Source organism: Pseudophryne corroboree, chromosome 2 (assembly GCF_028390025.1).
Source record: "Pseudophryne corroboree isolate aPseCor3 chromosome 2, aPseCor3.hap2, whole genome shotgun sequence".
NCBI classification, from domain to species: Eukaryota; Metazoa; Chordata; class Amphibia; order Anura; family Myobatrachidae; genus Pseudophryne; species Pseudophryne corroboree.
In genome coordinates this window covers 423,246,482-423,270,032 of record NC_086445.1, presented here as the reverse complement: position 1 = coordinate 423,270,032, position 23,551 = coordinate 423,246,482, and the positions used below count along the sequence as shown (strand labels likewise).

General features: G+C 47.7%; 1 protein-coding gene across 3 annotated transcripts in view; it reads right to left on the bottom strand.

Annotated features, from left to right (window-relative positions):
• Positions 1 to 23,551, bottom strand: part of EGFL6 (EGF like domain multiple 6) — a 475,748-nt gene that overhangs the window by 385,087 nt on the left and 67,110 nt on the right. For all 3 annotated transcript variants that reach the window (XM_063953516.1, XM_063953515.1, XM_063953514.1), the window contains exon 3: positions 7,862 to 7,954. In XM_063953516.1, the coding sequence (XP_063809586.1) occupies positions 7,862 to 7,954 (93 nt within the window). The remainder of the gene's footprint in view (positions 1 to 7,861; positions 7,955 to 23,551) is intronic.

The following is a 23,551-nucleotide window of genomic DNA, read 5'->3' as shown; positions in this document are numbered from 1 at the left end:
TTCCTGGCCACCGCCGTTCTGGCGACGTAGATCTTCAAAGCTCTCACAACATCAAGAGACTTTGGAACTGCCACAGCATCCGTAGCCACAGGTACCACAATAGGTTGGTTAATGTGAAACGAAGAAACCACCTTCGGCAGAAATTGTTGACGAGTCCTCAATTCCACTCTATCCGAATGGAAAATCAATTACGGACTCTTGTGAGATAAGGCCGCCAACTCTGACACTCGCCTGGCAGACGCCAGAGCCAACAGCATGACCACCTTCCAAGTGAGAAACTTTAACTCAACCTTACGCAAAGGTTCAAACCAGGAAGACATAAGAAACTGTAAGACCACTTCAAGATCCCATGGTGCCACCGGGGGCACAAACAGAGGATGGATATGCACCACTCCCTTCACAAAAGTCTGAACCTCTGGGAGAACAGCCAATTCCTTCTGAAAGAAGATAAATAAAGCCGAAATCTGCACTTTGATGGAACCCAATTTCAGGCCTGCATCGACGCCTGCCTGCAAAAAATGGAGAAACTGACCCAAGTGAAATTCTTCCGCAGGAGCAGCTTTAGTCTCACACCATGAAACATATTTTCTCCAAATACGGTGATATTGTTTCACCGTAACCAACTTCCTCGCCTTAAGGAGAGTGGGAATGACCTCCCCGGGAATACCTTTTCGAGCTAAGATTTGGCGCTCAACTTCCATGCCGTCAAACGGTAAGTCTGGAAACACGCATGGTCGCTGTAATAACAGGTCCTCTCTTAGATTTAGCGGCCAAGGATCTTCCACGAGTAATTCCTGAAGATCTGGATACCAGGCCCTTCTTGGTCAATCTGGAACGACAAGAATCGCTTGAACCCTTGCTCGTCGAATGATTCCCAATACCTTTGGAATGAGAGGAAGCGGAGGGAACACATACACCGACTGAAACACCCACGGAGTTACCAGGGCGTTCACTGCACTGGCTTGGGGGTCCTTTGACCTGGAACAATACCTCGGAAGCTTCTTGTTGAGGCGCGACGCCATCATGTCGATCAGCGGAATTCCCCAACGCTTCGTTACTTCTGCAAATACCTCTTGGTGAAGAGCCCACTCTCCCGGATGGAGATCGTGTCTGCTGAGGAAGTCTGCTTCCCAGTTGTCCACTACCGGAAGAAAGACTGCTGACAGAGCGCTCACGTGCTGTTCCGCCCAGCGAAGGATTCTTGTGGCCTCCGCCATAGCCGCCCTGCTCCTTGTTCCGCCTTGACGGTTTATATGCGCTACCGCTGTTATGTTGTCCGACTGTATCAGGACAGACCGACCCTGAAGAAGGCTTCTTGCTTGCAGCAGGCCGTTGTAAATGGTTCTTAACTCGAGAACATTTATGTGGAGACAAGATTCCTGGAGCGACCATTTCCCCTGGAAATTTCTTCCCTGGGTGACTGCGCCCCAGCCTCGGAGACTTGCATCTGTTGTCATCAGGACCCAATCCAGGATACCGAATTGGCGCCCTCCTAGGTGGTGAGAACTTTGTAGCCACCACAGGAGAGAAATCCTGGCCCTGGGAGATAGACCATTTGCTCAGCAGATCCCACTGAAACACCCGGGCATGAAACCTGCCAAACGGAATGGCTTCGTACGCCGCAACCATTTTCTTCAGAACCCGAGTACATTGATGAATCGACACACTTTTCAGCCTCAGAAGCTCCCTGACCATCGTCTGCAGTTCCAGAGCTTTGTCTTCTGGAAGAAACACCTTCCGTAAGCCCGTGTCCAGAATCATGCCTAGAAAGGGCAGCCGAGTGGTCGGAATCAACTGAGACTTTGGCAAATTTAGGAGCCAACCGTGTTGTCGCAGAACCGACAGGGACAAATTCACATTTCTCAGCAACTGTTCCTTGGACCTCGCCTTTATCAGGAGATCGTCCAAGTACGGGATAATTGTAACCCCTTGCTTGCGAAGGAGAACCATAATTTCTGCCATGACTTTGGTGAAAACCCTCGGGGCCGTGGAAAGCCCAAACGGCAACGTCTGAAATTGGTAATGAGAATCCTGTATCGCAAACCTGAGGAAGGCTTGATGCGGAGGATATATCGGGACGTGTAAGTAGGCATCCTTTATGTCGACTGACGCCAGAAAATCCCCCCCTTCTAGGCTGGAAATCACGGCTCGAAGAGATTCCATCTTGAACTTGAAAACTTTCAAGTATGGATTGAGGGATTTTAGGTTCAGAATCGGTCTGACCGAACCGTCCGGTTTCGGTACCACAAAGAGGCTCGAGTAAAACCCCTCCCTCCGTGACCCTCTGTTGACACAGCTTTTGTATTGCTGCCTTTACCACCTCCCTGTCCGGAAGAGACATTGGTAAGGCCGAAATGAAAAACCGGTGAGGGGGCACCTCCTGAAACTCCAGCTTCTATCCCTGAGATACTATCTCTAGGACCCAAGGATCCAGGCCTGATTGAACCCAGACCTGACTGAAGATCCACAGATGGCCCCCCACCGGTCCGGACTCCCCGAGGGAAGCCCCAGCGTCATGCGGTGGACTTGGTAGAGGCAGGGGAGGACTTTGGTCCTGGGCGCATGACACTGCAGGCGACTTTCTTCCCCTTCCTCTACCCTTTGAAGCGAGGAAGGACGAACCTTTTCCACACTTGTATTTATTTGGACGAAAGGACTGCATCTGCTGATGTGGTGCCTTTTTCTGTTGTGTGGGAACATAAGGAAGTAAAGACGACTTACCCGCAGTCGCGGTAGACACCAGGTCAGCCAAGCCGTCAAACAATACATTACCTTTGAAGGGGAGAGCTTCCATAGCTCTCTTAGAGTCGGCATCAGCATTCCATTGATGGATCCACAGCGCCCTCCTGGCCGAGATCGCCATGGCATTGGCTCTTAATCCCAAGAGACCAACATCCCTCGCCGCATCCTTCAGGTAATCTGCAGTGTCCTTGATATAACCAAGAGTCAAAAGAACAGTGGGGGTAATTCCAAGTTGATCGCAGCAGGAATTTTTTTAGCAGTTGGGCAAAACCATGTGCACTGCAGGGGGGGCAGATATAAAATTTTCAGAGAGAGTTAGATTTGGGTGGGTTATTTTGTTTCTGTGCAGGGTAAATACTGGCTGCTTTATTTTTACACTGCAATTTAGATTGCAGATTGAACTCACCACACCCAAATCTATCTCTCTCTCTGCACATGTTATATCTGCCCCCCTCTGCAGTGCACATGGTTTTGCCCAACTGCTAAAAAATTTCCTGCTGTGATCAACTCGGAATTACCCCCATTATCTTTATCAAGGGTATCCATATCAGCAGCTAAATTCTCAGCCCATTTAGCAATAGCACTACTCACCCATACCGACGCCACAGCAGGTCTGAACAAAGCACCCGTATTAGCGAAAATGGACTTCAGAGACGTCTCCAGCTTGCGATCCGCCGGATCCTTGAGAGCTGCCGTGTCAGGGGACGGAAGCGCCACCTTCTTAGACAACCGGGATAGAGCCTTGTCGACATTTGGAGACGACTCCCATTTTTCCCTGTCATCAGAGGGGAAAGGATACGCATTGTAAATTCTCTTGGGAATCTGCCACCTCTTGTCCGGCGACTCCCAAGCCTTTTCACAAAGAGTATTCATTTCATGAGAGGGGGAAAACTTCACCTCAGGTTTTTTCCCTTTGAACAAACAAATCCTTGTTTCCTGCACCGCAGGTTCGTCAGAAATATGTAAAACATCTTTAATAGCCACAATCATGTACTGAATACTCTTCATTAACCGTGGGTGTAAAGCAGCCTCGGTGAAGTCGACATCGGATTCAGAATCTGTGTCGGTATCCGTATCTACCAACTGGGTAAACGGACGCTTTTGCGACCCTGATGGGGTCTGCACCTGAGACAAAGCATCCTCCATGGATTTCCTCCACACCTGTGTCTGAGACTCCGATTTATCTAACCTTTTAGACAAAGAGGCCACATTTGTATTAAGTTTACTTAACATTGTAAGTAAATCAGGTGTCGGCTGCGCCGACATAGCCAATTCCAGACCCACATCTGCTCCCGCAGCAACCTCCTCCGAAGAATAACACTCAGCCTCAGACATGCCGACACGGAGTATCAACACACCGACACACACACACAGCCTCAGCTAGGGGACAGACCCACAAGGAAGCCTGGATAGAGGAACACAGAGGGAGTATGCCAGCTCACACCCCAGCGCCCATATATTCCACTAAACAATTTATGGTGAAAGCGCTGCTAGAAATAAAAATAATTATGCACCAATAACTGTGCCCCCCCCCCCCCCCGATTAGCTCCCTGTTACTTGTAGTGGAGCTTGGAGGTCCCGGGCCAGCGTCTCATGCAGCAGCGTGGATGTGAGAAAATGGCGCTGGTGAGCTGTGCGGCTAAGCCCCGCCCCTTCCCGGCGCGCTTCAGCCCGCTAAATTTTGAAAAAATTAAAATGCTGGCGGGGGTACGAAAACGGTGCCGAGGCACCGAAAAGCCTTCTGCCAGCCTCCTAGACCCAGTAACATTCTGCCCAGGGCGCCCCAACCCCCCAGCGCCCTGCACCCTGTGAGTTCCGTTGGTGAAGTGAGTGGGAGCATGGAGCACAGCGCTACCGCTGCGCTGTACCTCGTTACTGAAGTCTTCTGCCGTCACTGAAGTCTTCTGTCTTCTGCATACTCACCCGGCTTCTTTCTTCTGGCTTCTGTGAGGGGGGTGACGGCGCGGCTCCGGGAACAAGCAGCTAGGCGCACCAAGTGATCGAACCCTCTGGAGCTAATGGTGTCCAGTAGCCTAAGAAGCAGAGCCCTTAACTAAGTAGAAGTAGGTCTGACTTCTCTCCCCTCAGTCCCACGATGCAGGGAGCCTGTAGCCAGCAGGTCTCCCTGAAAATAAAAAACCTAACAAAAAGTATTTTCTAGAGAAACTCAGGAGAGCTCCCTTAGTGAGTGTCCAGTCAGTCCTGGGCACAAAGTCTAACTGAGGTCTGGAGGAGGGGCATAGAGGGAGGAGCCAGTTCACACCCAGTTAAAGTCTTTTCAGTGTGCCCAAGCTCCTGCGGATCCCGTCTATACCCCATGGTCCTTTTGGAGTCCCCAGCATCCTCTAGGACGTAAGAGAAAATAAACTAAATAAAAGTCTTGAAGAAAACTCTCTGGAGCTCCAGAGGAAAGCACCCGGCTCCTTGGGCACTTTTTTCTAAACTGAGTCTGCAGGAGGGGCATAGAGGGGAGGAGTCAGCACACACTATTGATTTCTTAAAGTGCCCAGGCTCCAATGGACCCGATCTATACCCCTATGGTACTAAATTCACCCCAGTATCCATTAGGACGTTAGAGAAAATTTGTAGAAGTGGTCTTACATGGACAACACCAGAATTACACCATTTAACTATGGCGGCAGCATCAACCCTCACATGTGAACAAACAAAACAGGCCCCAGGTGCACATCGGCTCACCAGGGATCTTCTCTGTGAGCCCTATGGGCAATCCGCCCCTGGTTATACAGTATTTATGCCACAATTGTCATCAGGCTGAGTGCATGAAACTTGGCTTTAAAATGTCCTGCTGACGAAGTGTTTCTCTTGCCAAACATAGTAATGACGTTTGGGGGAAAAGCCTAGCAAGTTGAACAAATTATACAGTACCAGTCAAAAGGGGGCTACTTTCAGGAATCTAAAATATAAAACAGATTTTGATTTGTTTAACACTTTTTTGTTTACAACATAATTCCATATGTGTTCTTTCATAGTTTTGATGTCTTCAGTATTAATCTACAATGTAGAAAATAATTAAAATAAATAAAAACCATTGAATGAGAAGGTGTGTCCAAACTTTTGACTGGTACTGTAGAAGTGTGTCTGACTGTACCACCAACTTCTAACAGGTGGCTCATTGCTCTGTGCTGTTGCCGGATCCTGCTCCGTCTCCTATCATCCTCTCTGTGAATTGCTACTTATCATCATTCCCCTACTTACATAATGGGCCTAATTCAGACCTGATCGCTGCTGTGCATTCCAGACAGCTGACGGCCATCTCAGCCCTGCGATCGCCTCTGCGGCGGTCACTAGACAGAAGGGGGCGGGCCAGCGGCGTTTGGCCACCGCTTTAGGGGCGCGATCCAGGCAATACAGGCGTGCCTGGACCGTGCGGGGTGCGGGCCGCGGCAGCTGCGTGATGTCACATGCAGCCGCTGTGACCCGGACAGCGATGAGTAGCTCCCTGCCAACGCACAGGAGCTGCACTGGTAGGGAGCTACTCTTCAAGTACGAAAGCATCGCCGCTGTGCAATGCTTTTGTACTTGTGCGGCGGGCTAAGGCCTGACATGCGGGGCGGACTAGCACTGTGCTGGGCGGACCCCCGCATGTCAGGGAAGCTGATCGTAGATGTGCTAAATTTAGCCCATCTACGATCAGGTCTGAATTAGGCCCAATGATACTGACAATGTCACATACAATTCTATCTGTGAGTCACTAACATAATCACATAAGTGTACAAGACAATGTGGGTCAATTCAAATAGTCGCGAGGGCTGTGGGGCTACTAACAAAAATCAGCAAGTCTGGAGCTACCATAATCCTATATAAGAAAGGCTAACACCTCTACGGGGGGAATGCAAGTGTTTTGCGTGTCGGCGTCCACTAGGTTTCCGACAGAGCAATTGAATTGTTGCTCCGCTCGGACGTACACAGCCACCATCGCTGACATTACAGGATTGTTGTTCCATCATTTTGACGGGCTGGTAACTAGTTACATTGTGTGGCAACACAGAGGCAAGTGAACGGAATCAACTCCAATGTCTTCCATAAGATCAACAAACACATCTTTTGAAACAGTGTGACCAGGGTAAATTCTTGTAGTAAGAAGGTGCTCTATCTCTAGCCACATGCATCTTAAAATGGTCCAGTAACAAAAGAAAGAATAGCACTGGTCCATTTACTCTCTTGTGCAAAAAGAGGGAGCATGGCCATCAGTACAACCTACGATTAGTCTATTATGTTCTTTCTTACACTATGTAACTCTGAGACACTTATCAGAACTCATACATATGTAACTTAACAACGCCAAATGTGCTTTTACCAACCAACCAACCAACCAACCAACCAACCAACCAACCAACCAACCAACCAGACGTGTTAATTTTCTAAACTGCACTACCGAACTTACTACATATAATTTTTTATTTTTGAACAAGTGTCCTTGCAGCTGCCATGGACTCAATTTAGTCTATAACTGATATTCACCAAAGTTACCTACCCTCTTGGAAGCTCCGGGAGATTCACAATTTTTTAGGTTATCCTCCGGACCCCCAGAAGAGTGGGTAAAGTGGGCAGGCTAGGGAGGATAATACCAGGAATCGTGTGTCCGTATTGAGGGGGCAATATGACATAATTGGTGGGGGTAGGGGCCTAATGAAGTGAAGAGCCCCGAGTGATCATTTGCATCTCCTCTCTAGGAAAAGCCTGGAGAGGAGAAAGTTGTCAAGACATTCGGAGTAATTCCGAGTTGATCGCAGCATCAAATTTGTTAGCAGTTGGGCAAAACCATTTGCACTGCAGGTGTGGCAGATATAACATGTGCAGAGAGAGTTAGATTTGGGTGGGGTGTGTTCAATCTGCAATCTAATTTGCAGTGTAAAAATAAAGCAGCCAGTATTTACCCTGCACAGAAACAAAATAACCCACCCAAATCTAACTCTCTCTGCAAATGTTATATCTGCCTCCCCTGCAGTGCACATGGTTTTACCCAACTGCTAACAAATTTGATGCTGCGATCAACTTGGAATTATCCCTATTGACCCATAGTTAAATATAGCAAAACATTAAACATATATTATTTTTTTAACCACATACATTGTTGATTCAACCCTATATACTGTACCTTGACTGCAGCTTTTTCCAGTGAATCCAGGGAAACATTTGCATTTGTTTGGTCCAACACATTCGCCATGTTTACAGTCCTCCTCACATACAGCTAAGAAATGAGACAAAATAAATTAATAACTAATATCAATAATAATCATAATTCAACTGTCTATGTAGCCTAAAATAATAGTATTTCCTTTAGAATCAAATTACCCCAGGGATTCAAGCTCTAGTCTTTTTCTCTAGACTAAAATAAAAAGTATAAAGTATAAAGACAGCAAGCACAGAATTAATACAAAATGTAGTCTAAAATATAAATCAGGCATAGGATTTGAATATTTATAGTATCTTAATATATAATATAATAGCTAAACTAATTTCAACAATTATAATGACTTTAATAGTATCATTTCCATGGTAAGAATAGTACTGGACATGATGTAAACGTTTATCTACAGTCTCAGTAGCCCGTCAAATGTTCTATCAAGTAGTCAAAATGAAATTCTATGGTCATCAAAACAGCCTTTCTGTTACATTAGAGCAACGTTTATTTTAGTTACAGTACTGTTCACTTTTTTTCACATATACTGTCATTATTTAATAAGTGGCAGATTGCCTCTGACTCACACTGACGGGATACGGTCGTTAGGTCGACACAGCTTAGGTCGACAGTCATTAGGTCGACCACTGAAGGTCGACATGCATTAGGTCGACATGGGTTTTTCACAATTTTTCTTTCTTAATTTTTTGGACTTTTTCATACTTGACGATCCACGTGGACTACAATTGGGAATGGTAACCAGTGGCAAGCGCAGCGGTAGTGGAGTGAGGCACCTTGCCTGAAGCATGGCGAGCAAAGCGAGCCATGCGAGGGGACACGGTGCACTACTTGGGGTTCCCCGTCACTTTACGAAGAAAACAACACAAAAAAGTCCCAAAACCCGTGTCGACCTGTCGACCTAGTGACCATGTCGACCTATTGCACGTCAACCTTCCATGGTCGACCCAATGACTGTCGACCTAAGTTGAGTCGACCCAACGACCCATACCAAACACTGACAGACCTCAATTATCAGGAACATAAGCAACTGAGTGAGTGCCTACTATGAATGTTACTTCAATACTTCAGAGCTCATTATCTCACTCAGGTACAGCTTAGCTAAAGTATTCCACAACAGTATTCTCACATCCACTTTATTCTTCCACTGCCACCACTCTCAGTAAAACAGTTCAGGTCCCAGGTGAAACTTAAGTTACTCACATATGCACATGCTTAGTGCGCTCTAGGGGCCTAGGCCCTCATTACGAGTTGATCGCTAGCTGCTTTCGTTCGCTGCACAGCGATCAGGGCAAAAAATGGCAATTCTGCGCATGCGTATGGGGCGCACTGCGCACGCGCGTCGTACTTTCACAAAAGCCGATGCAGTTTTACACAAGCTCTAGCGATGCTTTTCAGTCGCACTGCTGGCCGCAGAGTGATTGACAGGAAGTGGGTGTTTCTGGGTGGTAACTGACCATTTTCGGGGAGTGTGTGAAAAAACGCATGCGTGCCAAATAAAAACGCAGGAGTGGCTGGAAAAACGTAGGCGTGGCTGGGCGAACGCAGGGAGTGTTTGTGACGTCAAAACAGGAACTAAATAGTCTGCAGTGATCGCAAGCTAGCAGCTAGGAGTAGGTCTCGAGCTACTCTGAAACTGCACAATTTTTTTTTGTAGCAGCGCAGCGATCCTTTCGTTCGCACTTCTGCTAAGCTAAGATACACTCCCAGAGGGTGGCGGCTTAGCTTTTGCACTGCTGCTAAAAGCAGCTAGCGAGCGATCAACTCGGAAAGAGGGCCCTAATTCCGAGTTGATCGCAGCTGCAAATTTGTTAGCAGTTGGGCAAAACCATGTGCACTGCAGGGGGGGCAGATGTAACATGTGCAGAGAGAGTTAGATTTGGGTGGGGTGTGTTCAAACTGAAATCTAAATTGCAGTGTAAAAATAAAGCAGCCAGTATTTACCTTGCACAGAAACAATATAACTAAACCCAACCTCTGAAATGTTATATCTGCCCCACCTGCAGTTAACATGGTTTTGCCCAACTGCTAACAAATTTGCTGCTGCGATCAACTCTGAATTACCCCCTATGCTTCCTGGTAGTAAAGGGTTATCACTTCTCTGACAAGCACTCAAACAGTTATATACTTTGCAGTTACCCAGACCTAGCTATCCTTCATCGTCTTCACAACTTCTAGGTTAATTTAGATGAAAAGCAAATTATACAGTGCTTACAAAAATGACAAGAACAGAAATTGCAAAGAATATATGCTAATTCAGTCAAAATAAAAAGGTATATAAACCTAATTATAGGTCAGACATCAATTTACCTTTGCATAGATATCACACATCAGCCTCTAATGACCTCCCAACTGTCCTATGGCCTGAACCGCTGACAAGTGGCATAATTGAAAAGCCACCGCTGTGTAAATATAACTTCTAATGTACTTTCTAATGTCACTCCGCACCCTTTAGACTACACTCGTTCTGGAATCTGTAAGATTGTCTATACAGTTCTAAAATGAATTCTCCTCTTGATATTAACCACATTAGGACTGCATTTTGTCAGTTTAATATATTGTCATTAAAGCTGAGTTACTTGCCTCTTTAAGCTGACCACACACATTACACCGGATTGTTTTATAGAAAGTTGTTAAAGTATATGATGAAATGTAAACGTCCAAATGAAACAATCATCATCCGAACGGATTATAGAAAGAGTGTGTGCTGTATAAATTGTACAGTTAGCTTTTTCTACATTTCCCATGCATTCATAGGGGCTCATATAGAGTTGGACACATTTCACTTCAAAAGCCAAGGCGTAAAAAGCATTTGAAAACAGATGCATTTCTTCCTGAATGATGAGCTGTATAAACCTCACTGTGGACGGGACATATCAAAGCTAAAAATGCATTTTCAGAGGTCTGATCACATCTCTCATATGCACCATGCTATGGAATGGATCCTTGGAAATGGTAAGCAATGGCATCTGTAGATGGCATTGCCAAATAGAAGCCTATGGGCTTCTTATCACAAAGTTCACTGAGAGGCATCCAATTGGATACCTTCCAGTGTACCTTACAGCTCATGCATCAGCCAAAGCATGCACAGATAGGAATCCTGGGTCATAAATCCAGAAGTTCTATCATCACAAAGAACAGCTCTTATCTAGGGAACTGTCCTTTGCAATTGCACTGCTTCTGTGTGTTACAGTGTAGTGAAATAGTTAAAGATTACAGTGTAATTAATTATTTAAAGATTAGAAAAAAAATGTGTGGGTTCACCCCCAAAATTATAACCAGCCCTGTACCTATGAGCTAGTCCTGGTCCTGGAAAAATGGGGAAACAAAAGATCAACCATGCCCCAACTAGTCAGCCCAAGCTGGGGATTCATACAAATAAATGAGGCTCTTGGCACAGCATTATGTGTAAAAAGGGGGACGCTGTCTGCCGTAATGTGTAAAAAGGGGGGCGCTGTCTGCCATAATGTGTAAAAAGGGGATGCTGTCTGCCGTAATGTGTAAAAAAGGGGCCGCTGTCTGCCATAATGTGTAAAAAGGGGACGTTGCCTGCTGTAATGTGTAAAAAGGGGGACTGTCTGCCGTAATGTGTAAAAATAAGAATTTACTTACCGATAATTCTATTTCTCATAGTCCGTAGTGGATGCTGGGGACTCCGTAAGGACCATGGGGAATAGCGGCTCCGCAGGAGACTGGGCACATCTAAAGAAAGCTTTAGGACTATCTGGTGTGCACTGGCTCCTCCCCCTATGACCCTCCTCCAAGCCTCAGTTAGGATACTGTGCCCGGACGAGCGTACACAATAAGGAAGGATTTTGAATCCCGGGTAAGACTCATACCAGCCACACCAATCACACCGTATAACCTGTGATCTGAACCCAGTTAACAGCATGATAACAGAGGAGCCTCTGAAAGATGGCTCACAACAATAATAACCCGATTTTTGTAACAATAACTATGTACAAGTATTGCAGACAATCCGCACTTGGGATGGGCGCCCAGCATCCACTACGGACTATGAGAAATAGAATTATCGGTAAGTAAATTCTTATTTTCTCTAACGTCCTAAGTGGATGCTGGGGACTCCGTAAGGACCATGGGGATTATACCAAAGCTCCCAAACGGGCGGGAGAGTGCGGATGACTCTGCAGCACCAAATGAGAGAACTCCAGGTCCTCCTCAGCCAGGATATCAATTTTGTAGAATTTTACAAACGTATTTGCTCCTGACCAAGTAGCTGCTCGGCAAAGTTGTAAAGCCGAGACCCCTCGGGCAGCCGCCCAAGATGAGCCCACCTTCCTTGTGGAGTGGGCATTTACAGATTTTTGGCTGTGGCAGGCCTGCCACAGAATGTGCAAGCTGAATTGTACTACAAATCCAACGAGCAATAGTCTGCTTAGAAGCAGGAGCACCCAGCTTGTTGGGTGCACACAGGATAAACAGCGAGTCAGATTTCCTGACTCCAGCCGTCCTGGAAACATATATTTTCAGGGCACTGACAACGTCTAGCAACTTGGAGGCCTCCAAGTCCCTAGTAGCCGCAGGCACCACCAATAGGTTGGTTCAGGTGAGACGCTGAAACCACCTTGGGGAGAAACTGAGGACGAGTCCTCAATTCCGCCCTGTCCGAATGGAAAATCAGATAAGGGCTTTTTCAGGATAAAGCCGCCAATTCTGACACGCGCATGGCCCAGGCCAGGGCCAACAGCATGACCACTTTCCATGTGAGATATTTTAACTCCACAGATTTAAGTGGTTCAAACCAATGTGACTTTTGGAACCCAAAACTACATTGAGATCCCAAAGTGCCACTGGAGGCACAAAAGCAGGCTGTATATGCAGTACCCCTTTTACAAACGTCTGAACTTCAGGGACTGAATCTAGTTCTTTTTGGAAGAAAATTGACAGGGCCGAAATTTGAACCTTAATGGACCCCAATTTCAGGCCCATAGACACTCCTGTTTGCAGGAAATGTAGGAATCGACCCAGTTGAATTTCCTCCGTCGGGCCTTACTGGCCTCGCACCACGCAACATATTTTCGCCAATTGCGGTGATAATGTTTTTGCGGTTACATCCTTCCTGGCTTTGATCAGGATAGGGATGACTTCATCCGGAATGCCTTTTTTCCTTCAGGATCCGGCGTTCAACCGCCATGCCGTCAAACGCAGCCGCGGTAAGTCTTGGAACAGATAGAGTCCTTGCTGGAGCAGGTCCCTTCTTAGAGGTAGAGGCCACGGATCCTCCGTGAGCATCTCTTGAAGTTCCGGTTACCAAGTCCTTCTTGGCCAATCCGGAACCACGAATATAGTGCTTACTCCTCTCCATCTTATCAATCTCAGTACCTTGGGTATGAGAGGCAGAGGAGGGAACACATACCCTGACTGGTACACCCACGGTGTTACCAGAGCGTCTACAGCTTATTGCCTGAGGGTCCGTGGACCTGGCGCAATACCTGTCGAGTTTTTAATCATGTGGAAGACTTCTGGGTGAAGTCCCCACTCTCCCGGGTGGAGGTCGTGCTGAGGAAGTCTGCTTCCCAGTTGTCCACTCCCGGAATGAATACTGCTGACAGTGCTATCACATGATTTTCCGCCCAGCGAAGAATCCTTGCAGCTTCTGCCATTGCCCTCCTGCTTCTTGTGCCACCCTGTCTGATTACGTGGGTGACTGCCGTGATGTTGTCCGCCTGGATCAACACCGGCTGACCTTGAAGCAGAGGTCTTGCTAAGCTTAGAGCATTGTAAATGTCCCTTAGCTTCAGGATATTTATGTGAAGTGATGTCTCCAGGCTTGACCATAAGCCCTGGATATTCCTTCCCTGTGTGACTGCTCCCCAGCCTCGCAGGCTGGCATCAGTGGTCACCAGGACCCAGTCCTGAATGCCTAATCTGCGGCCCTCTAGAAGATGAGCACTCTGCAACCACCACAGGAGGGACACCCTTGGCCTTGGTGACAGGGTTATCCGCTGATGCATCTGAAGATGCGATCCGGACCATTTGTCCCGCAGGTCCCACTGGAAAGTTCTTGCGTCGAATCTGCCGAATGGGATTGCTTCGTAGGAAGCCACCATTTTACCCAGAACCCTTGTGCATTGATGCACTGAGACTTGGCTCGGTTTTAGGAGGTTCCTGACTAGCTCGGATAACTCCCTGGCTTTCTCCTCCGGGAGAAACACCTTTTTCTGGACTGTGTCCAGGATCATCCCTAGGAACAGAAGACACGTCGTCGGAACCAGGTGCGATTTTGGAATATTGAGAATCCAATCGTGCTGCCGCAACACTACCTGAGATAGTGCTACACCGACCTCCAACTGTTCCCTGGATCTTACCCTTATCAGGGAATTGTCCAAGGAAGGGATAACTAAAATTCACTTCCTTCGAAGGAATATCATCATTTCGGCCATTACCTTGGTAAAGACCCGGGGTGCCGTGTACCATCCATACGGCAGCGTCTGAACTGATAGTGACAGTTCTGTACCATAAACCTGAGGTACCCTTGGTGAGAAGGGTAAATTTTGACATGAAGGTAAGCATCCTTGATGTCCCGAGACATCATGTAGTCCCCTTCTTCCAGGTTCGCAATCACTGCTCTGAGTGACTCAATCTTGAATTTGAACCTCTGTACGTAAGTGTTCAAAGATTTTAGATTTAGAATCGGTCTCACCGAGCCGTCCGGCTTCGGTACCACAACAGTGTGGAATAATACCCCGTTCCCTGTTGCAGGAGGGGTATCTTGATTATCACCTGCTGGGAATACAGCTTGTGAATGGCTTCCAAAACTGTCTCCCTGTCAGAAGGAGACATCGGTAAAGCCGACTTTAGGAAACGGCGAGGGGGAGACGTCTCGAATTCTAATTTGTACCCCTGAGATATCACCTGAAGGATCCAGGGGTCTACTTGCGAGTGAGCCCACTGCGCGCTGAAATTCATTGAGACGGGCCCCCCACCGTGCCTGATTCTGCTTGTAAAGCCCCAGCGTATACTGAGGGCTTGGCAGAGGCGGGAGAGGGTTTCTGTTCCTGGGAACTGGCTGATTTCTGCAGCCTTTTTCCTCTCCCTCTGTCACGGGGCAGAAAAGAGGAACCTTTTGCCCGCTTGTCCACGAAAAGACTGCGCCTGATAATACGGCGTCTTCTCATGTTGAGAGGCGACCTGGGGTACAAACGTGGAATTCCCAGCTGTTGCCGTGGCCACCAGGTCTGAAAGACCGACCCCAAATAACTCCTCCCTTAATAAAGCAATACTTCCAAATGCCGTTTGGAATACGCATCACCTGACCACTGACGTGTCCATAACCCTCTACTGGTAGAAATGGACAACGCGCTTAGACTTGATGCCAGTCGGCAAATATTCCGCTGTGCATCACGCATATATAAAAATGCATCTTTTAAATGCTCTATAGGCAAAAATATACTGTCCCTATCTAGGGTATCAATATTTTCAGTCAGGGAATCCGACCACGCCAACCCAGCACTGCACATCCAGGCTGAGGCGATTGCTGGTCGCAGTATAACACCAGTATGTGTGTAAATACCTTTTAGGATACCCTCCTGCTTTCTATCAGCAGGATCCTTAAGGGCGGCCATCTCAGGCAAAAGTAGAGCCCTTACAAGCGTGTGAGCGCTTTATCCCCCCTAGGGGGTGTTTCCCAACGCACCCTAACCTCTGGCGGGAAAGGATATAATACCAATAACATTTTAGAAATTATCCGTTGTTATCGGGGGAAACCCACGCATCATCACACACCTCATTTAATTTCTCAGATTCAGGAAAACTACAGGTAGTTTTTCCTCACCGAACATAATACCCCTTTTTTGGTGGTACTCGTATTATCAGAAATGTGTAAAACATTTTTCATTGCCTCAATCATGTAACGTGTGGCCCTACTGGAAGTCACATTCGTCTCTTCACCGTCGACACTGGAGTCAGTATCCGTGTCGGCGTCTATATCTGCCATCTGAGGTAACGGGCGCTTTAGAGCCCCTGACGGCCTATGAGACGTCTGGACAGGCACAAGCTGAGTAGCCGGCTGTCTCATGTCAACCACTGTCTTTTATACAGAGCTGACACTGTCACGTAATTCCTTCCAACAGTTCATCCACTCAGGTGTCGACCCCCTAGGGGGTGACATCACTATTACAGGCAATCTGCTCCGTCTCCACATAATTTTTCTCCTCATACATGTCGACACAAAAGTACCGACATACAGCACACACACAGGGAATGCTCTGATAGAGGACAGGACCCCACTAGCCCTTTGGGGAGACAGAGGGAGAGTTTGCCAGCACACACACCAGAGCGCTATATATATATACAGGGATAACCTTATATAAGTGTTTTTCCCCTAATAGCTGCTGTATAGTTAATACTGCGCCTAATTAGTGCCCCCCTCTCTTTTTTTTAACCCTTTCTGTAGTGTAGAGACTGCAGGGGAGAGACAGGGAGCTTCCCTCCAACGGAGCTGTGAGGGAAAATGGCGCCAGTGTGCTGAGGAGATAGGCTCCGCCCCTTTTTCGCGGACTTTTCTCCTGCTTTTTATGGATTCTGGCAGGGGTTAAATGCATCCATATAGCCCAGGAGCTATATGTGATGCATTTTTTTGCCATCCAAGGTGTTTTTATTGCGTCTCAGGGCGCTCCCCCCCAGCGCCCTGCACCCTCAGTGACCGAAGTGTGAAGTGTGCTGAGAGCAATGGCGCACAGCTGCAGTGCTGTGCGCTACCTTGTTGAAGACAGGACGTCTTCTGCCGCCGATTTTCCGGACCTCTTCTGCCTTCTGGCTCTGTAAGGGGGCCGGCGGCGTGGCTCTGGGACCCATCCAAGCTGGGCCTGTGATCGTCCCTCTGGAGCTAATGTCCAGTAGCCTAAGAAGCCCAATCCACTCTGCACGCAGGTGAGTTCGCTTCTTTTCCCCTTAGTCCCTCGATGCAGTGAGCCTGTTGCCAGCAGGTCTCACTGAAAATAAAAAACCTAATCTAAAACTTTCACTAAGAAGCTCAGGAGAGCCCCTAGTATGCACCCTTCTCGTTCGGGCACAGAGATCTAACTGAGGCTTGGAGGAGGGTCATAGGGGGAGGAGCCAGTGCACACCAGATAGTCCTAAAGCTTTCTTTAGATGTGCCCAGTCTCCTGCGGAGCCGCTATTCCCCATGGTCCTTACGGAGTCCCCAGCATCCACTTAGGACGTTAGAGAAAAGGGGATGCTGCCTGCCGTAATGTGTAAAAGGGGCACTGTCTCCCGTAATGTGTAAAAAGGGACGCTATCTGCCGTAATGTGTAAAAAGGGGGACGCTGTCTGCCATAATGTGTAAAAAGGGGGACGCTATCTGCCGTCATGTGTAAAAAGGGGGACGCTGTCTGCTGTAATGTGTAAAAAGGGGTTGCTGTCTGCCGTAATGTGTAAAAGGGGGACTGGCTGCCGTAACATCTAAAAGGGGCTCTACCTGGTGTAGTGGCGCTACTGTGCAGCATAATTTGAATAATGGAGACTACTTAGCACCGTAGTATGAAATGGTATTATTTTGTGGCCACACCCCTTCCCCATGAAGCCATGCCCCTATATATTTTTCACGCGCCTGCGGCCCGCACTGCCCCTGCCTTGCATGGGGGAGGGAGGGGGGGCGTTAATGCGGTTTCTTGCACACAGCGCTAAAATGCCTAGTTACGGCACTGGCAGTCGACTCCAGCTGAGGATGGAAGCACGAGAAAAGTCGTGGACCCAGCCAGAGGAGGACTAATGCTGTGTAAGCGCTTATCACCACGTACTACTGCCACCTAACACTGCCGCACACTTCCCACCTGAATGGAAGAAGGGGCTAGTCGTGAGTACTGTTAAGTTTTGGTGAAGGAAGCAGCAGTAATACTATAGAAGGGCTCTATATTTATTCTTTTGGATTTTCTCTGGGAATTAAACCAGTTGGTACTGAGCCTGTTTGGCGTGGGATATCATGTCCTGGGACAATCACCGTATATTACGGCAGACAGCTTCCCCCTTTTTACATATTACGGCACACAGCGTCCCCCTTTTTACACACTACGGCAGATAGCGTCTCCCTTTTTACACATTACGGCAGCCAGTCCCCCTTTTTACACATTGTGGCAGACAGAATAGAGAGAGAGAGAGAGAGAGATACTTACCATCTCTCTCCGCTGGCAGTCAGGCTCCTCGGTGCTGGCAGATCCCGGGCAGGGGGGAAGGAGGAGGAGGGAGGGGGACTTGAGCCGCAGCAGCGCTATGTAATTGGTAGAGGCGCCGCTGCAGCAGTCCCCTCTCCTTCCGCATTGGCTGGCCGCCGCTGTGAATGCTGGAATGAGGGAAGTGGACTGCTGCAGCGGCGCTACTACCGATGACATAGCGCTGCTGCGGCTCCAGTCCCCCTCCCTCCTCCTCCTTCTTCCCTGCCTCCGGTGCTGCTGCTCTCCACAAGCGCGCCGCACGGGTGCACACAGCACAGAACAGGCGGCTTGTAATGAGTCAATTTGACTCATTACAAGCCACTGGCCATTGCGCCCTCAGGCCAACTGCGCTGTGTGCCAGGCACACCTGGCACACACGTAGTTACGGTGCTGCCGACTGCCTCCCAGAGCTGTAGTATTCTTTTGCACTGCTTGACACGCAGGCTTGGAACGCAAACCTACAGCTTTCAGGTTCACAATTTCCGGGGGGGTGTGGTCAGCGCAGGTTGCTGACTGGTGTGTGATGCTCCCAACACGTTTCCCCCCCTTTGTCAGGGATAGGTGTCACACACAATACTTTATCCTATATATGCAGAACCTTTCATTGATTGGTCCTTGCTGTGGGTCAATAATTTTAACCTCTTCATATCATATTTCGTTTGTTCTTGTAAAAAACACTATGTATGTTCATAAAAAATTTATAACAAAAAATAAAAAAATATATATATATATATATATATATATATATATATATATACACATGTGTGTATATATATATATATATATATATATATCTTTTATAAATTTTTTAACCTGTGAATTAAACCAGTTGGTACTGAGCCTATGGGGGTCATTCCGAGTTGTTCGCTCGTTGCCGATTTTTGCTATGCTGCGATTTGTTGCAAACTGCGCATGCGCAAGGCACGCAGGGCGCATGCGCTTAGTTATTTAACTAAAAATTTAGCAGTTTTGCTGTGGATTCTGTGGCGCTTTTCAGTCGCACTGCTGATCGGTAAATGATTGACAGGAAAGGGGCGTTTCTGGGTGGTAACTCAGCGTTTTCCTGTCGTTTGCAAAAAAACGCAGGCATGTCAGGGAAAAACGCGGGAGTGTCTGGAGAAATGGGGGAGTGGCTGGCCGAACGCAGGGCGTGTTTGTGACGTCAAACCAGGAACTAAATGGACTGAGCTGATCGCAATCTGTAAGTCTGGAGCTACTCAGAAACTGCAAATTATTTAGTAGCAATTCTGCTAATCTTTTGTTAGCAATTCTGCTAAGCTAAGATACACTCCCAGAGGGCGGCGGCCTAGCATGTGCAATGCTGCTAAAAGCAGCTAGCGAGCGAACAACTCGGAATGACCCCCAATATGTCATGCGATATCAGGTCCCGGGACAATCACCGCCAATCAAGAACATACCTCATAGCATTATTACATGCTTTATATGGAACATTAATATGTTTATATATCTTTTTTTGCACTATTGGACAGTGTGTGTGTGTGTGTGTGTGTGTGTGTATATATATATATCTATATATCTATATCTACACTATGCATTCTGTGAATTTTTCTTGGCTATATTAATGCTCATGATTGTAAACCAAATTTATTGAGATTAAATGTGTTTGTAATTTATTTTATACAACCTTTCTTGCATTCTTCTTTAAACCCCTTCCTTATTTCTTCTATAATCCCCCTACTAATGCTGCGCCAAGAGCCTCATTTATTTGTATAAATCAGACTAGTAAGGGTCTTAGTTTATTCAACGGCTGCACATTTATTTCTATTCTCTTCTAAACCTTTTTTCTCTCTTGCCTGTGCTACACAAGGAGTTGCGCAGATAGTATTCTTCTATCTTGAATTTACAAAACCCCAGCACTCTTATAAGCGAGCAGATACAAAACTGTTGATTCTAAGACAAGAACGAATGGAAAAAGTAGGATTTTGGTTACCTACCGGTAAATCCTTTTCTTGTAGTCCATAGAGGATGCTGGGGTCCACATTAGTACCATGGGGTATAGACGGGTCCACCAGGAGCCATTGGCACTTTAAGAGTTTGAGAGTGTGGCCTGGCTCCTCCCTCTATGCTCCTCCTATAAGACTCAGTCTAAAAACTGTGCCCGAGGAGACGGACATCTTCGAGAGAAGGATTTAACACAGATAGTGGCAAGATATTTACCAGCTCACACGTACAAGGCACATCAAGCTAACTAGCTTGAAAAACTCAGCAACTGCTGAAACATTACTTACCAAGTAACAATGCAGTACTCAACTAAACAAAGTTGTACTGAACCAGATAACGGTTGCAGGAAAATGAAGCGCTGGGCGGGCGCCCAGCATCCTCTATGGACTACGAGAAAAGGATTTACCGGTAGGTAACCAAAATCCTATTTTCCCTTACGTCCTAGAGGATGCTGGGGTCCACATTAGTACCATGGGGATGTACCAAAGCTCCCAGAACGGGAGAGAGAGCACGGAGGCTCCTGCAGAACTGATTGACTGAACTTCAGATCATCAGAGGCCAAAGTATCGAACTTGTAGAACTTAGCAAACTTGTTAGACCCAGACCAAGTTGCCGCTCGGCAAAGTTGTAACGATGAGACACCCCGGGCAGCCGCCCAGGAAGAACCCACCTTATGAGTAGAGTGGGCCTTAACAGATTTTGGACACGGCAATCCAGCCGTAGAATAAGCAAGCTGGATAGTGAACCTGATCCAGCGAGAGATCGTCTGTGTAGAAGCAGGACACCCAATTTTCTTTGGATCATACAGGACAAACAGAGAGTTCGATATTCTGTGATGAGTAGTCCTCATCACATAGATCTTCAGAGCCCTTACAACATCCAGGGACTGAAGAATTTGAGGAGTCAGTAGCAACTGGCACCACGATAGGTTGGTTGATATGAAATGCGACACAACCTTCGGAAGAAACTGCTGACGTGTCCGAAGCTCAGCTCTATCTTCATGGAAGATCAAGTATGGGCTTTTACATGACAAAGCCCCCAACTCCGACACACGTCTAGCAGAAGCTAAGGCCAACAAAGTGACAGCCTTCCACGTAAGAAACTTGACCTCTACATCTTGTAGAGGCTCAAACCAGTCAGATTGGAGAAACTTCAACACCACGTTAAGAGCCCATGGCGCCGTAGGCGGTACAAAGGGAGGGTGGATGTGCAGGACTCCTTTCAAAAAGGTCTGAACCTCAGGGAGGGCAGCCAATTGTTTCTGGAAGAAAATGGATAGGGCCGAAATCTGGACCTTTACTGATCCCAACCTCAGGCCCATATCCACACCTGCTTGCAGGAAGAGGAGAAACCGTCCCAGTTGAAACTCCACCGTAGGAAACTTCTTGGACTCACACCAAGACACATATTTTTTACAAATATGATTGTAATGTTTAGACGTTACTCCTTTCCTAGCCTGTATCAAGGTAGGAATAACCTTGTTCGGAATGCCCTTCCGAGCTAGTATCAGGCGTTCAACCTCCATGCCATCAAGCGTGTATCAGGCGTTCAACCTCCATGCCGTGGTAAGTCTTGATAGGCGAACGGCCCCTGCTGCAGCAGGTCCTCTCGAAGAGGAATAGGCCTTGGCTCTTCTGGTAGTAGATCCAGAATGTCCGCGTACCAAGTCCTTCTCGGCCAGTCTAGAGCAATGAGGATCGCTTGAACCCTTGTTCTCCTTATGAGCTTTAGGATTCTTGGGATGAGTGGGAGTGGTGGAAACACGTACACTGACTGGAACACCCACGGAGACACCAGGGCGTCCACTGCAACTGCCTGTGGGTCCCTCGACCTGGAACAATAACGCCGAAGCTTCTTTTTGAAACGAGAGGCCATCATGTCTATTTGGGGTAATCCCCAAAGGTCTGTTCCTTCTTTGAACACATCCGGATGGAGACCCCACTCCCCTGGATGGAGATCGTGTCTGCTGAGGAAGTCTGCTTCCCAGTTGTCCAATCTCAGAATGAAGATTGCTGACAGCGCCAACGCGTGTTTTTCTGCCCAGAGGAGGATTCTTGCCACCTCTAACATTGCAGCTCTGCGCTTCGTTCCGCCATGTCGGTTTATGTAAGCCACTGTTGTTACATTGTCCGACTGCACTTGAATGGCCCGATTTTTTAGAAGATGGGCCGCCTGAAGAACAGCTCTTAATTCCAGAATGTTGATTGGTAGGCCGACTTCCAGAATTGACCCCCTTCCTTGGAAGGTCTCCCCTTGAGTGACTGCGCCCCAGCCCCGAAGGCTTGCATCCGTGGTTAGAAGGATCCAGTCCTGAATCCCGAACTTGCGGCCCTCCAAAAGGTGAGTTAATCGGAGCCACCAGAGGAGTGAAATCCTGGCTTTTGGCGACAGATGAATTCTCAGGTGCATGCAGGTGAGATCCTGACCACCTGACCAGGAGATCCAGCAGGAAAAACCTAGCATGAAACTAGGAGGCAATTGCAGTGACGAACCGAAACCCGGGCAGTCTTCAGGACATCCCGGACTGATGTTTGCATCACTAACGCTGTTTCTCGTGGAAGAAACACCCTCAATACTTCCATGTCGAGGATCAATCCCTGAAAGGACATCCTCTTGGATGGTTCCAAAGTTATTTTGGAATGTTCAGAATCCAAACGTAGATGGGTCGTGAGAGCGATGGACCGCAACAGCTACTCCTTGGACGATGCTTTTATCAGCAGAACGTCCAGATATGAAATCATGTTCACCCCTTGTGTGCGGAGGAGAACCATCATCTTTGCCATCACCTTGGTGAATACCCTCGGTGCTGTGGAGAGGCCGAATGGCAGGTCCTGGTACTGGAAATGACAGTTCAACAGAGCAAATCGGAGAATTGCTTGACGCGGCGGCCAAAACGGAATGTGGGGTTATGCATCCTCGATATCCAGGGATACCAGGAAAACCCCTTCTCCCGATATTACCGCCCTTAGAGACTCCATTTTGAACTTGCACTCCCTCAGAAAAGGTTTTTTTAAGTTTAGAATGGGTCTGACCGAACCATCCGGTTTCGGTATATGAAAAGGTTTGAATAGAAACCTTTGTTTTGCATATGAGGTGGTACTGGCACAAAAACCTGTGCCTCCACCAACGTCTGGACGGCGTCCTGCCGGACAGTTCTGTCTGCCAGCAGAGCTGGCAGGCCTGAATTGAAAATTTGTGAGGAGAGAAATGAAATACCAGCCTGTATCCCTGGGACACAGTATATTGCACCCAGGGATCCAGGCCGGACGACACCCAGACATGACTGAAACGTCTGAGCTGCGCACCCACCGGCCCCACCACCGAGGCGTGTAGTCCACCGTCATGCGGAGGACTTTAGTGCACCTGAAGCAAGCTTCTGTTCCCGGGAACCTGCAGCAGCAGGTTTTCTGGACTTGGGCCTACCTCCCCGAAAAGGAGGTGTTGGATGGCCTGGCTTCTCTGGTTTGGCAGCCCCACAGAGCTGTGATGCAGTTGAAGAAAAGGGTTTCTT